At 45.0% G+C, this 14,358-nt stretch overlaps 1 protein-coding gene across 1 annotated transcript in view; it reads right to left on the bottom strand.

The window, feature by feature from the left end:
* SPTBN5 (spectrin beta, non-erythrocytic 5) overlaps window positions 1-14,358 on the bottom strand; it is a 153,780-nt gene that overhangs the window by 95,563 nt on the left and 43,859 nt on the right. The window contains exons 26-31 of the mRNA XM_074997660.1: window positions 13,864-14,027; window positions 12,131-12,263; window positions 9,266-9,411; window positions 7,577-7,691; window positions 5,162-5,272; window positions 3,702-3,881 (exon numbers count right to left, since the gene is read on the bottom strand). Of these exons, the coding sequence (XP_074853761.1) occupies window positions 3,702-3,881; window positions 5,162-5,272; window positions 7,577-7,691; window positions 9,266-9,411; window positions 12,131-12,263; window positions 13,864-14,027 (849 nt within the window). The remainder of the gene's footprint in view (window positions 1-3,701; window positions 3,882-5,161; window positions 5,273-7,576; window positions 7,692-9,265; window positions 9,412-12,130; window positions 12,264-13,863; window positions 14,028-14,358) is intronic.

Below are 14,358 nucleotides of genomic sequence, written 5' to 3' on the forward strand. Positions count from 1 at the left end.
CTAGAGGAATATCCACTTTCACTATTTAAAAAACACACAGGTCTTTTGTTTTAACATCAGAACCACAACAACGTTGTGTAATGTCCCATCAGCAATAATGGGATGTTTTCTTTTACCCTTTCAGCTATGCGCATTTATACCAGACATCTCTGCAGCATGCTACGCAGAGTTTCTTCAAAATCCTGTTGGCAGATAGGCACCATTAGAATTTCAGACACAGAGTTTGAAGCTGTCAGTTGGGGCAATGATGGGCAAGAACGCCCCCCAAACACTGGAGGATTCTTTTTAGAATGTGACTGCCTGAACTTACGAAGCTAACTATAATTCTGCATGTTTGTATGTGCAGTTTTGTGCACTGAATTTATGGAACCTCAACTCACTTACTCTTGGTCTCTCGTGTGAATGTGAAATACGGGTTGCACTCCTGTCAGGACTGTCCTGAGGGGGACATTGGGACTGGAGCAACTCACCCTCGCCTTGACCACTCTACCCCTTCCTCCAAGCCCTGCCTTTGCTCTGCCCCACACCCCATCCCTGTGTGACACAACTCTGGGGATTACCTGCAGGGCCTAGCTCAGGGCAGCAGCAGCAGGTTCCCCACCCTGCCACTCATTGTGGCACAAGCCAGGCCTGGAGTGACCCAGCAGCATGTTCTGTTCTGCCCTGTTGCCCTGTCCCAGCCATGGTGGCAGGACGTAGAGTGTCCCAGTGCTGGCCCTAGCTTGCTCCTTTGAGCCTTTCATAACTCAGGACAGCAGGCTGGGACTGGGGCACTCGCGGTGAGTGGGATGGGCACCTGTTGCCATTCTGCATCATGCCCCCCAGCTCTTCTCTTGGGACAACCTCGGCCCTAGCGTCCCATCCATAGCATGATTGAGGCAGCCACTGCATGGCTTCTCAAAGCAGAGGACCTGGAGTGGCTGCCCTGAACCATGCTATGGATGGGACAGCTCTGACTGCTGTAAAAAATAGAAGGGCAGAGCACACTGGTGAAGATGGTGAGGAAAGATGACTTAACTTTTTGCTATAGTTAAATTCACCCTGGGCTACCTGAGCTGATCCTGTGGAAAATCAGCAGGTCTGTCTGTTAATTACAGTAAACCCTCAAGTTACGCCAGGGTTGCGTTCTTCAAAGTTACGCTCCTCTCAAGGGTGGCAAGAGTCGGGCTGCTGCCCTGACACGAACAGCTTCCCGGCTCTTGTCAGAGGCGGCAGTCACGTTAAGCCGAGACATGCGCAACTTGGTTGCGTGTATCTCAAGGGTTTACTGTAATGTATTTGAAACAGATTGTCAAAAGCCTCCAGAACATTGCCTGGGCGCTCTTTCATGGCAGAGTGCTAAATTCCAACTCAAAAAATAAACAGCAACGCTTTATTTGCTTTGCACTTGTATCTCAGGTGCATCATTTTGACAACTGAATCAATTCTAAACGGGTGCTGTGACCAGCGACCAGGATTTGTACCTGACTGTGACTACAGTCATTTTGGAGAAGGGCAATTCAGTGCATGTGTCCAGGTTCAATTTCAACTTGCGCAGCTGTAATTCAGTCAGGGCTGGCTGTCACTCAGGTCACTGACATTCCACATGACAGTGCAAATATGTAGGGCCTCACTGAGATTTAAATGTTGTGGAAAAAAATCTACAAATCTGGGAGTATTTAGAGCAACAGAATGAAGCAGCAGCTGCAGGGGCTTATAGAACAGTCACTGCCGGAAATATCCAAGGACAGAGTAGACTCCAAACTGTAGGAGATTCTTGAGCAGAGCCAGTCTGAGCCCACAGGGAGTCCAGTGCAAACCTCAGCACTGGGCTGCGGGAGCCATTTACCTGCTTCCACTGTGGGTTCCCCTAGAGATTTGGAGCCCTCTGCTGTTGCACATCACCAGGGCCGCCTCTGCTGGCTAGTCACTAAGAAATCACACAATTCGGTGGGAAGCTCTAGATCAGAGGTGTGCGTGTGGGGGGGGTTCCTCTCAGAGGGGACATGACATTTCATAAGGGGGACACAGCACGATCAGCTGCTGGGTGTCAGGCTCACCCACCTCATTAAAAATGTTGAAATATGTTACTGTTTTTAATGTATGTGCATTCACATTTATACACAGATGAATAAAGTTTTTACATTCGGCAGACTTATTTTCTTACACATGCCAAAAGGGTTTTTTTTGTCCCCTATGAACATAACTGAATTTTCCATTGGTTTGGATTCAATTAGACAGGACGCGGGTCGGGGAACTGCTAATTGCAGGGACGAAAAGTGGAGTCTGACACAAATAGTTTGCTCACCCCTGCTGTGGGCAACAAGGAGAAGTGCTCTTCTACAGAAATGATTATTTGATCCTTTGTAAAATAAACGAATCCACAGAATGCAATTCAACAGAAAAACTGTGTAAACACTGTTGGGGCCCCAGTACAAAGCAGGACAAGTGAACAAATAAACAGTTGTTTGTTTAGCTAAATTCCAACAAAATAAAATTATCACCCATTATTTGCTAGGATCGCCTTTCACATAATTCCAGTGGTCCCAAGGAGCACTCAGCATGGCTGGAAGGAAAGGAAGTGGTGCAGCTTTTCATGATTTTGGAGGCTTTTGGAAGTGAGCCAGAATCCAGCTGCACCAGCTGCCTACAGCACTATGGGGTCATTCCTAAAGCTGACCAAATTGCAGAGCTTTCAGATCAATGGCTGAACCAAAAACATTTTTTAAAAACAATTTTTTTACGGTTTTTTCTTATTGAAGAACACTGATCCCCCCCACCCCATGGATTGGGTCAAAAAAAAAAAAAACACTTCAGAAGTTGATTCCAATTGACATTTTGTTTTGGAATGTTGATGAGAAAAAATGTTCAAATGGCCCCTTGTTACACACCCATTTCCCTATAGAAATGCACATACAGATGACACCCACAGAATCATCCACTTGTCCACTCCCTTGCCTACATGGATTGGTCTTGGTTTGCAGAGATGTCGAGCATTTGCAATCACTGTTGACTTCAGTAGCATTTTGCAGCTGTTCACCCTCTGAGAAAATTAAGTTTACCTCCTTTGCCACCTGCACAGTGATGTCAAAGTCTGTCAGTTGCCCTACTCCACTGTAATGGGGTTAGTCGCCCACTACTGCAAAGAAAGGGTTAAGGCAAGCTGGAGGGGGCTTGCACAGCTCCACCAGCCAATGAGTGGAGGGCTCCTGGGGAAAGCCAAATCAGAGGGCAGCTTGCTGGAGCAGCCTTGCATATAAGGAGCTGCTCCAGCACACCTAGGTGAAGGGGTGACTAGGCCACAGAGGCCTGACCTTGCATGACAAGGCCACTGCGGCCTGAGTGACTGGGCTGCTGAGCCCATCCTGAGAGGACTAGGCCATTGGGCCTGATTGATGGGGTGATGAAGCCACTATGCTATGAGGTGGGGCCCCTTGGAAGAGGGTTAGGGTAGGAGGCCCCGCTAAAGCTTCATATATCCTGACATAGGTCTGCACGTGAACATCCTAAGCATTCTTGCACAATTTGTCCCCATCTACTAATAAACACACTTGCAGCTGTGAGCTTTCATACATTTAGAAAGTGCATGCACAAACACCTGTCTGTTCTTCCGTTCTGTCACAGAAAGCTGTGTGCCAAACACACATGCTCATGGTCATGGAACACAAATTCAGATTCCTTTGTGCGTTAACAGATAGAATACAGAAGGCAGGAATGCTCACAGCAGCTTGAAACTGGTAAAGCTTGCAGGCCTGCTCCAAACGCTCCCTGCGCTGCTCCACTTTAGACTTTAGGGACCCCCAGTTCTCCATGACGGCTTGCTGCTTTGCTCGCAGGTCTGCCACCTGTGCCTCCGAACATTGGGCCAGCACACCATCTGCAGCATCAATCAGCTCCTGCAGCTACAGAGTGGAGAAAGTCATCATGATTCAGGTTATGACAGGGCCAGTTAGAATCACAGAAATAACAAGCAACGAAGGGTCCTGTGGCACCTTATAGACTAACAGAAAAGTTTTGAGCATGAGCTTTCATGAGCACAGACTCACTTCATCAGATGCTGGTCTTGGAAATCTGCAGGGCCAGGTATAAATAAGCCAGAGCAAGGGTGGGGATAACAAGGCTAGCTCAGTCAGCAAGGGTGAAATAACAAGATCTATATCAACTTCACAGGGCAGCCCAATTCACCTTACGCTCTTCAGAACACCTTTTGCTCATGTGCCAATTATATTCACGTGGAATAACAGTGACACCCAGTGTCTGCTGAAGGTCATCACAGCAGTGCAAACTTCTCATTAGCTATTTCAGGTCACAGCTCCTCCTTCCACTGTCCCATTTGTAAAGGTAGAAGGCTGTCAAGGATGTGTCAGATATGCAGATCCCAGGAGAACACATGCCCCCTACTTGGTTTTTTATAGGGACTGTTTAGACTAGTCACAGATAGGTTCTCTGTGGATATATGTCTTGCCTCATTTCCCCTAAAGGTATCACACAGATGGTTAATTCCAAGGGCTAGATGTCACCATTGCTCTTTCAGTGTCATGCAGCTTTAGCAGTTCCAGTGTAACACATTGTCAGAACTGTGATACTGTTAGATTACTGAGAAACCAGCTGCACAAATTTCATTCTTACAGCCAGAGCCGAGCACGTGTTTTTGGACAAAACAGGATTCCATTTGAGCAACAGCATTTGTCATGAGCTGAGCCTTTGAAAAAGTTTGCGTTACAAGCCTCATCCCCATATTCCCACCTAGCTCTCCTCTTGTCATCCTCCTAAACCTGTCAGAATTCCTGAAGTCTGTCCTAGACAGTTCCCACCTCCATCGCCTCTTCCACAACTCCATCTGACCTGCCGATGAATCCATTGCAGGGCACAGCAATGGAAAAAGCATCTCATTATTCAGAGTGATGAAGACTGGAATGGTTTTGACAGGGGGATCAGCATGGCACAAGCATCTATTTCAAGTGGTTATCAGAACCCACCGTCTGGTCCATTTCAGAGTGTTCTAAACACTTTCTTATGCCTGATTCACAAGAGACATGAAAAGAAAGAGCAGGCTTGGAGAGAGACCCCTGGCCTTAGACAGGCTCTGATGGACAAGTTAACTGTGGGAAATTGTTGCTAGAGCTGGCCTGGAATCCAGACCATTGGCTGCACACTGAAGAGTGAAAATGACTGATCTCACCTGCTGCTCGTTCCCAAAGAGCTCGTGTTCAAGGGCCGCATGTTTACGTAGCTGGGACTGCACACCACTTGTGTCCTTAGCAATGTCATCAGGGATGCTCTTGGACTTCTCCTGGAAGGAGTTCCAAGGGAACTTTGTTAATCAACACCTCCAGCAGAATATTAAATACCTGAGATTGTCACTCCTGTTACAGAGGACATTTTTTTACTCTGCAATTCAGGACAATTCAAAGGAACTGTTCAAAGATATTTATTGCTCAATGTAAAGCTCACAGAATCTGGCCATAAGCCCTATGGAATCTGGGCGCAACCCACTGGCAGTGGGTGTTGCAGCTCCCTCTAGTGGTTGGGCCACTAAAACCTAAGAGCCTACTTCTACTACATGTAATGGAGCAACTTTAGCTAAAATGGTGAGGGTCTGTGCTGAAGACTCTAGATCAGGGGTGGGCAATAATTTTTCATGGGAGGGGCACTCCTGGGTTTCCAAAGATGGTCAAGGGCTGTACTTCTCTATGGTGGGGGGTACATAGTCTAGGACAGAGGTTGGGCGTAGAAGGGAGCTCAGAATAGAAGACTGGGGTGCAGCAGAAGGTGTTGGGTCTGCAAGGGAGCTTGGGTGAAGGAGAGGGTTGTGACCTGGGGCAGGGAATTGGGATGCAGGGTCCAGGAGGGGGTGTGGGTGCTGGAGAGGATTCTGGTCTGGGGGAAGGGCGTAGAGGGAGATCCAGTATCTGGAAGGGAGTTATGACTTGGGGCGGAAGGGAAAAGGGATGTAGAGTGTTTGAGTAGTGGCCTGGGGCATGGAGTTGGGGAAGGGAAGTGCCAGAGGTGGCCAGGTGGCGCTTACCTAAGTGTCTCCCTGCCTGCCACAGTCCCACACTGTTCAAAATGAGTGGAAGCGCTCTCTGTGTGCCTCTTCGTGTGTTGCAGCGGGCAGGGAGGAGGGAGACGCTGTATTATGCCTCTGCCCGCAGCCCAATCATGGCCGCTCCTATTGGCCGGTTTCCAGCCAATAGGAGCTACCCTGATTAGACCAGCAGAGGGAACAGCACACAAAGCCTCCCTCCACTCTGCCTTCCCTGAGTGCGTGATGCCTAGTGGGCGCCACCAGCTGATTTTGAACAGCCTCTGGTTGCTGCAGCAGTCAGAGAACCTGCTTCGGGGATCCAGAATGGTGAGCCAGATCAAAAGGCTTGATGAGCTGGAGCCAGCCTGAGGTCCATGTCTTGCCCACCCCTGTTCTAGATGCCCATGCTATTGGAGACTGACGCACGTGGTCATTACATGAAGATGTTGTCCTGCTGAAACAAGTGGTATACAGAGACATCTAGAACAGCAGGCAGTTTAGCAAGTATGCTGATAATTCTGCTGGAATGACCCATTTGATATAAAAAAAAAAAACCCAAAAGTCGGAGAATCCCTTGAATTTGGTTGCCAAGAACTCTTTCTGATATGTAACGTGGTAATGTTCTAGAAAAGGCAGAAAACCCTTATGAGGCCATAGATTATACAACATCTTTTTAGGCCAGTCCCAATGGGTTAGAAGTAGTGCTTCTTTGGGGACAGGTCTTCGCAACATACAAACCATTGTTACAACTGCCCTCCTTTGCCACCTATCTCAGCAGAGAGGCCAATGAATGAATGTTTGAGACTAGGGAATGACCCTTTTAAACTTAGGTGCAGTACATCCGTGTTATAGTTGAGGTCCATTAGCAGGGCACCCTGAGGGAAAGGTGCTTGCAGCAGGGCTTACTTTGACCTATGGATAAACCCAGATCTTGAGCATGTAGACCTTCTAAACCAGCACTTTCATTACAGAACTCTTTATACATTTACACAGTGCCTCAGAATGCCAGTTGGAATAAAGGTGGTGGATTCAAATCATGGATAAATTATGCCACTGTAAGGGCAGAGTCCAACATACAATGTAGCAGAATCTACAGCTTTGCAAGTGGGAAGCCGTATTGGATTTCCTTCTCTGATTCACACTTAAGGAGATAATGCCTTTTTGTGGGCACTAACTCTCCCTCCAACGTATAGAGAGTATAGGAGGAGGACAATGACATAGTGAACAATAAGGCCTTTTTACACTGGCTTGATGGATTAGAAGTAGCATGATGGTATGTGCTGTAACATGAGACAATTTAGTCCAGCTTCAGCCTCTTGCTTCTTGTGCAACTCATCAGGAGTCTAGTGACTTACACAGGTCCAATGGCGGCTCCAACAGCAGATGAAGTTCAGGCTTGGAGGGGTTCCACTGGAGTTTTTTTTTAGCACTTCTGATCAGAGAGGCTTGTGATGTATGGATCTTTACTGTGGGAACACTCAATAAGCCGCAGGTAGGAATGGTGGGGGTCCTAGAGAGCCTTACAGCAAATGGCATAAATTAAATCCCCTTTTTCACCATGATCTTTACCTCAATATGGGTGAGGGCATCTGTCAGGTCTTGGTAACTCTTGTGAATTGCCTCAGCATCCTTTAGTCGCTCGCCTCGTAGCCTGGTTATCTTCAACAACTCTTCCCAGGAGTTCCTGCAAAGAGCCATGGAGAGACAGGCCACACAAGGGTGTGAAATGGGAACAAATAAGATGATTAGGAGAAGCAAAGCTTTTAAAAAGACCCCCTGTTCATTCCCTGGCTCCAGGCATCATGTCAGGCTGAGGCAATTCCCTTTCGGGCAAGGAGTGTTTCCCATCACTGAGTCAGTCTTACATCATTTCCTGTCACAGTCAAATGAGAGAAATTCAATATATGCTCTTGTGGGACTGAAAGAAGGTGGCAGTACAAAAGTAATCAATAAAAACAAATGGTCAATCTCCCACTCCACTGTGTTGTATTTTTTTTCCCGGTGTTTATGCCATCACAGGCTTTTTATGATTTATTTGTAATGTGTGATAGCATGGGTGAAACAGAATTTCTAAGAGATTCAGATTTCCACTTCCTGAGCTGGATTTTGGTTTGGGGTTAGACAAAGGAAATGGTGCAGATTTGGCCCCTCAGACCAATCACATGTGTATCACACTATCCAATAGCAGAATGAGAGACCTAAGAGGTAGAGTTAGAAGTATGACAAAGTCTGGTGAATATGCATAAAAAGAGGGCTGATGAGTGTGCCTGAAAGCATGAACACACCAAAACAGAACAACATTTGTCTTGTAGAAGGCTTAGAAAGACAAATCTGTTTGTGTGACTATAGATGAAGAGTGGGGAAGAGGAGAAAAAAGAGTGGTGTTAATCTACATAACCTCCAGCCACAATCCTGGAGCAGCGTGATGTGTTTCAAATAATCAGCAGAGAAATAGAGAACCAATGCTGACATCTAACAGTCTCTGTTAACCTTTAGTTTTAACATTCACTGAGACAAATGGGGCATTTCACACTGCCCACTGATATTAACTCTAACTGTTAAATTCTGAAAGATTGCACTGATCCTTTTGTGTTTGGAAGGCTGTCTTCACAACCACTAGGAGTAGAAAGGTAGTCGTGGATTCTCATTTACACTAATGCCTCCAAAAAATTAGATTTTGAACTGTAATATTTATACCTTGCTTAGCACTTTCCTCAATAAGTCTCATAGATGCTTTTTAATGGAGGTCAACCTCACAACCCTCATTTTAAAGATCGGGAAACTGAGGCACTGAGTGGGGAATGACTTGCCCAAGATTACCCAGGTGGCAGTGGCCAAGATTAGAAGAGTACCAAGGTCTGGGTCCCAGAGGAGTATTCTATCCTCTGACCATGTCACCTGCTCATAAGGACACAACAAACTCCCTAGCAGTTCAGTGAAGTGATTCCATTTAAAGTAACACAGTAGGCTCACTGATGTGGCTTCCTAAAGGCCAATAGTTCACTGTACAAGCTGCCAAAGCAGCAAGCTGATACTATGATTATTTTGTTAAAGAACAAGGCATGTTAATTGTCCTGTACTAATGAAGTTGCTACTGACATCATTTCAGAACAAGCCATATCTTTCAGATCCTCAGTGCTCTACACTTGTTATCTAATGAATTCTGCAGGCATGTCTTCTACTTTCCTGGATTTCTTCCCTCCTCCCTCATCTCCCACAAAGTAGGAACAGAAAGAAGAGCCAGTGCTAGTCTCTTACCGTAGCTGCTTTTGCTTCTGCCGGATTTCTCTGGACTCATTATGCCCACGGTCCAATAAGTTCTCTGCCAGCTCCTGGCAAGCGGCAACTCTCTTGCCAGTCATTTCCATCTGGTGCTGGAATGTGTCATATTTGGCACAAAGATGCTTTTAAAGAGGAACAAAAATCAGGGATCAGACTTGGTTTGGGAAGCTAGTGTCCCACGTGGATATCTGCTCAGCTGCCTACTGAATATAGCCTCGCGTCAGGTGATTGGCTGGTGACCTTGAGATGAAGCTTGACCGCAACTAAGTAATTTTTCTCCAAAAGACCAATAAGGTCTACAGATTAGCTAGAAAAAAGCCATATTGCTGCTAGCGCTTTGATGCAGGTAAGAGGCAGAGAGCATGATGCAAAAGACAGAAGCATCCCAAAATAATAAAGAACCGTATTGCAAACATGTAATGAAAACTGAATTTAACTTGAGTTCATATTATTAATATATACACAAGATAGGGATACAAAAGTATATTCAGCGCTAGATGTTCAGTCAGCCTCAGTCCAGCCTCCATATTTATGGATACAGTTTTGCAGAAGTCAAGATTTTAAAAAATGAGTGTAGAAAGGAAGGATCCTAAAGGAGCTGCATGACTTTCAAGAGTGCCAAGCACTCAGCAGCTCCTACTGACTTCCACGGCCAATGAAGGCAGGTGGGTAGATGACTACCTATTAATATGACCAAAATCTACTAACTGGACACTACTTTAAATATCTGATAATCAAAATATAGACTGGACCTGGGACACGTTGCTTAACTCTGAGATTGGAGACAAACCTGAATTTCCCCCCCACCAGATATTTTGTATTTAGTATTTCATCACACAGATAGACCTAAGTCACGGTGCTCAGATACAATCCTGTAATCATATCCAAAATTCACCTGAAAATTTTTGTAGTAGGAGTGGGAGCCATAGTTCCAATTATGGCTCATCTCCCATTGAAAATCATTCCTTACTGTTCACTCTGCACTTTGAGAACCTTGCAAGGAATAGGTTATATATTCTGAAATCATGTGACATAAATGAAATAATCATGGACTGACTGATTTTCAGGGATAAACAATCCCTTGTCTAGTTAGGACAGTCCTCTTAGTAGTAATCTCCTAATGGTGAACATCACCCTTGTTCAGAGGGCTTACACAAGACCGCTTCTGCACTTAAGTGTTACTAAATTATAACTGCCTTTAACGCTATTGCTTCAGATACTTGTCTTGGGAAATTCTTCCATTACAATACAATTCAAGGACCTCTTGGGATGAGACAGAGCCCGATCTCCATGGTCTATTCAGTCCCTGCTCTAGCAACAACAGCACCAACTCTGTTGTTGTTTTTTTGTGATACAGACACTTTGTCCATTAGACACCGAATGAAGAGCACTATAAGCAGCCCACTGCTGCCATGGTCAGCACTATTGAATTTAACTTAGTCAGCCACCCAAAATATTAGTGTTTCAGAAAACAAAGTCTCATGCCAAATATTTTTGAACACTTACACCAAAACCCCTCCCATCTGAAGCCTTCCCCTCAGGTTTGCTTCACAAATGTGAAGTAAATATTTTCCTCAGGTCTAGCTCATTTCATTCCCTGCTGGTCTGAGGAGCTATTCCCAACATCTTTTAACAGGAGCCAGCTGCTTCAGTAAGTTAGCACTCACTTAGCTCTTTTTTTTTTTTTTAAGCCAGCTCCTCTGCTAACAGTGTGGATGTGTTAGTCAGCCCTGTCAGTCTGTTACAACCAATGAAACTATTTCATTTCATGATGTTACGCATTCTGGTAACAGCTCATTTGCGTTTTCTCTTGGTTGATATTATCCCTTATTTTAGCACCTTCCTTCCTTCTCCTCTCTTCTTCTATCCCATCTCCCAAATGTTTACAGCAAGTTCTCTTACTGCTGTCACAGTTTTCACCAACAATGTCATTCTTTACAAAGTAGGTAAGGTAATATCTTTTACTGGACCAACCTCTGCTGGTGAAAGAGACACACTTCCAAGCTTACACAGAGCTCTTTTTTACGTCCTGGAAAGATACTCAGAGTGCCACAAGGTTTAACATCAAGGTGAAAGGGGTAGGTAACACTTCTGCAGTTGTAGGTCACAGACAGATCAGTGACTTACAGACTGTTGCAATCAGGCATAAATACAGTATCTCTAGTCAATTATGATTTTTAGTGGCCAGGAAAATTATGAATGACAGCTCCCCAGCTCATCTTTTGAAGGTACTGTTTCCCTTGAAGATGAGGACTGATTGGCCAGATATGAAGCGATCGTTTCATGAAAAGTGCTTGCCAAAAGGTGATGTGGTGTTTTTGTCTGTTATAATTTTTTCTGTGTAAGTTCATTTGAAAGCCTAGTGATTGTCTGTTTTCTCCCCTGTGCTTGGTATTGGAACAGTTAGTGCACTGGCTGAGGTATACCACATGTTGTGATAGGCAAGTATAAGACACATGGATCTTGAAAGGAGTGTTGTGGGTGGGTATTAATCATTGCAGCTGTGGAGAGAGGGCTGCGGGTTTTACATCTGTTGTTTTGGGAGAAGCTGGTCGTGCTCTGAGTTTGTGGATTGCAGTCTGCGATGACTTGCTTCTGATGATGATCCTGCAGAGGTTTGAGTGTGTGTGGGAAAGATTTTTTTTCAGGGTGTTGTCCCTGTTGGTCCCTGTCATAACGGCTTAGTGATCCCCTGCAGGGGTTCCAATTGAGGGTGGTAGGTGACAAGTAGTGGTGTGCCATCAGGGGGCTTTTTCTTTATTCACTTCCAAACTCCATACCTTATATTGTTACAGTTCGAAATCAGGTAAACTGTGCTTGTGTTTGGCACCATTAACTCACCAGGACATGTTCATAATCACTGCCATAATCATCAGAGCTGGCCACCTGCTGCTGCTGACTGATCCAGTCCTGCAGGTCCTCATACTCCCTCAGATACTCGTGAAGACCAAGAGTGTCATCTAGCTTCTTCCCTCTGTTTAGCAAGAGCAACAGAGACAAGGGGGAATTTAAATATCTACACAATGCACAGCATAAGGAAGACCACAAATGTGGGGCTCCCTCCAATAAAGAAAACTAGGTTCAATCCCGGAGTACAGACAATAACCCCAAGCTTGAAGGACAGTGGCCTGATGGTCTGCTACTCTCCAGCACTGACTAACTGAGCTTTGCTCTGTCCTGATACTAGCAACAGCACAGAATTTCCTCCATTTTTCCTGATCATATTTATGTCTACAGATAAATGCAGTACTTATTGAAAGTGAGATGGAAAGCCACTGTACATGGTGAAGCACAGTGAGGCATGTGCTGTGAAAACCACCCTATGTAGCTCTCAGTGTTGGTCAACAAGCAGCAGTCCCACAGTTTGCCGCACTTTCCTGAGCAAAAGTTGTCAGACTGCTTAGATCTCTTGTAGCACAGTCTAGCATCAAAGGACTTGGCAGGGATTAAACATGCCAACTTTCTAGTTGTTAATGTGCCTGGCCAACCGGAACTGTGGAAAAGTTCAGGAGAAACTGTCCTGCCAACTCTTGTGACTATTGCAAGCATCCAAATAGTTGCTGTTCTCCTGGAATCTAAATCTCGCAATGTTGTGCTGCAGTCTCTCCCCTGGGTGAATCACAGTTGTGCATCATGGGAGGCATACTCCAGGCACTAAAGAGAAGAGTGATGCATGAGACATCTAAGAAACTCAGGCTGATGCATTTCTGTGTCAAAATGAGAACAAATAAACAATACTGCTCTTCAGCTCAGCACACCACAACAAAATCTTTTTTGACCAGTCTCAATTAATTTTTTCTGAACAGGCCATACCATGCACATTTTCAATTTTTCAACTTTTTGTGAGGAACCAGGCTGAAAACAATTATTGACGTAGCAAAATTTCCTCTGCCTTGTTAAATTCCAACATTCCACCAGCTTGTCTCTTTACTGATCTTACAAACTTCCCAGCCTCTCCCTGAATGGCATTTCATTGGCAAGAAATTCAATAATTCAAGAAGATATTTGATTCTTGCTAGTAATAATTGGGTATAATCTCACTCTCTTGGTGTTGACAGAAGGTTTCTTGTGTTAAAAAATCCTCAGACTTAAGCTATCGTTACGTGTGTCCATTTAGGTGAAACACTGAGAAAACAATAGGCCCCTCTCCTGGAAATATAATTGCTTTGTTCCACCTCTGAAGTTAGACTCTAACAAGGAAGCAGACAAGTAAGTGTGTGAGATAATCCAGCCTGCAAAATCACCTTGCCCGAGGATGAAGAACAGAAAAGGTGAAATGGGAGGAATTAGCATCTTCTACAGTAAAGCAACCTTACTGGACAGCTCAGGTTCTGCAGCTGTACAGAGCTTCTTTTTTATCATCAATTTGGGTAGTAGCTCAGTGCTGAACAAGTTACAAGTATAGACAGCAGCTCACAGTGACCCAGATAAAAGAGATAAGGGCCACAATACAAAGCCCACTGAGATCAATGGACAGACTCCACTGCCTGCAATGGCCTTTGAATGAAACCCAGGATGCAGTCAGGGACCCAGAAGAGGGAGGTAGGAGAAACAAGTATTTTTCTAGCCCATACCTGGCTGTGGCCAGCTCCAGTAATTCTCGGAGCTTAGAATGAACTTGTTCCTGGGGGGCATCAACTTCATCAAACTGGATGGAGCCAGGGAGAGGAAGGGCTTTGGCAGCTGCACCCAGCTCTAGCATCAAATTTTCATAAACCTGAATTTCATGTTCCAGTGCCTGAGAGCAAGAAAAAACAGCGGAGTAAGATATCCAGCATTTACAGTCCATTAACCTGGGCAGCAGCCTCAGACATATCCAGGGTAACACCATAATGACAAGCTCAGATATCCAAAGTAACATATGGGCTTTCCCCAATACAAAACATTCTTAGTTAATATTTGTGCTAATTTTTTCAGAAAAATACAACTCCTAGGCAAATTAATACAATCTAAGAGGTCTATTAGGGTTTAAAAAAGAGCTTGATAAATTTTTGCAGGTCAGGTCCATAAATGGCTATTAGCCAGGGATAAAGTATGGTGCCCTAGCCTTCATAACAAGGGCAGGAGAT

This window comes from Carettochelys insculpta, chromosome 6 (assembly GCF_033958435.1).
Source record: "Carettochelys insculpta isolate YL-2023 chromosome 6, ASM3395843v1, whole genome shotgun sequence".
Lineage (NCBI taxonomy): Eukaryota > Metazoa > Chordata > Testudines > Carettochelyidae > Carettochelys > Carettochelys insculpta.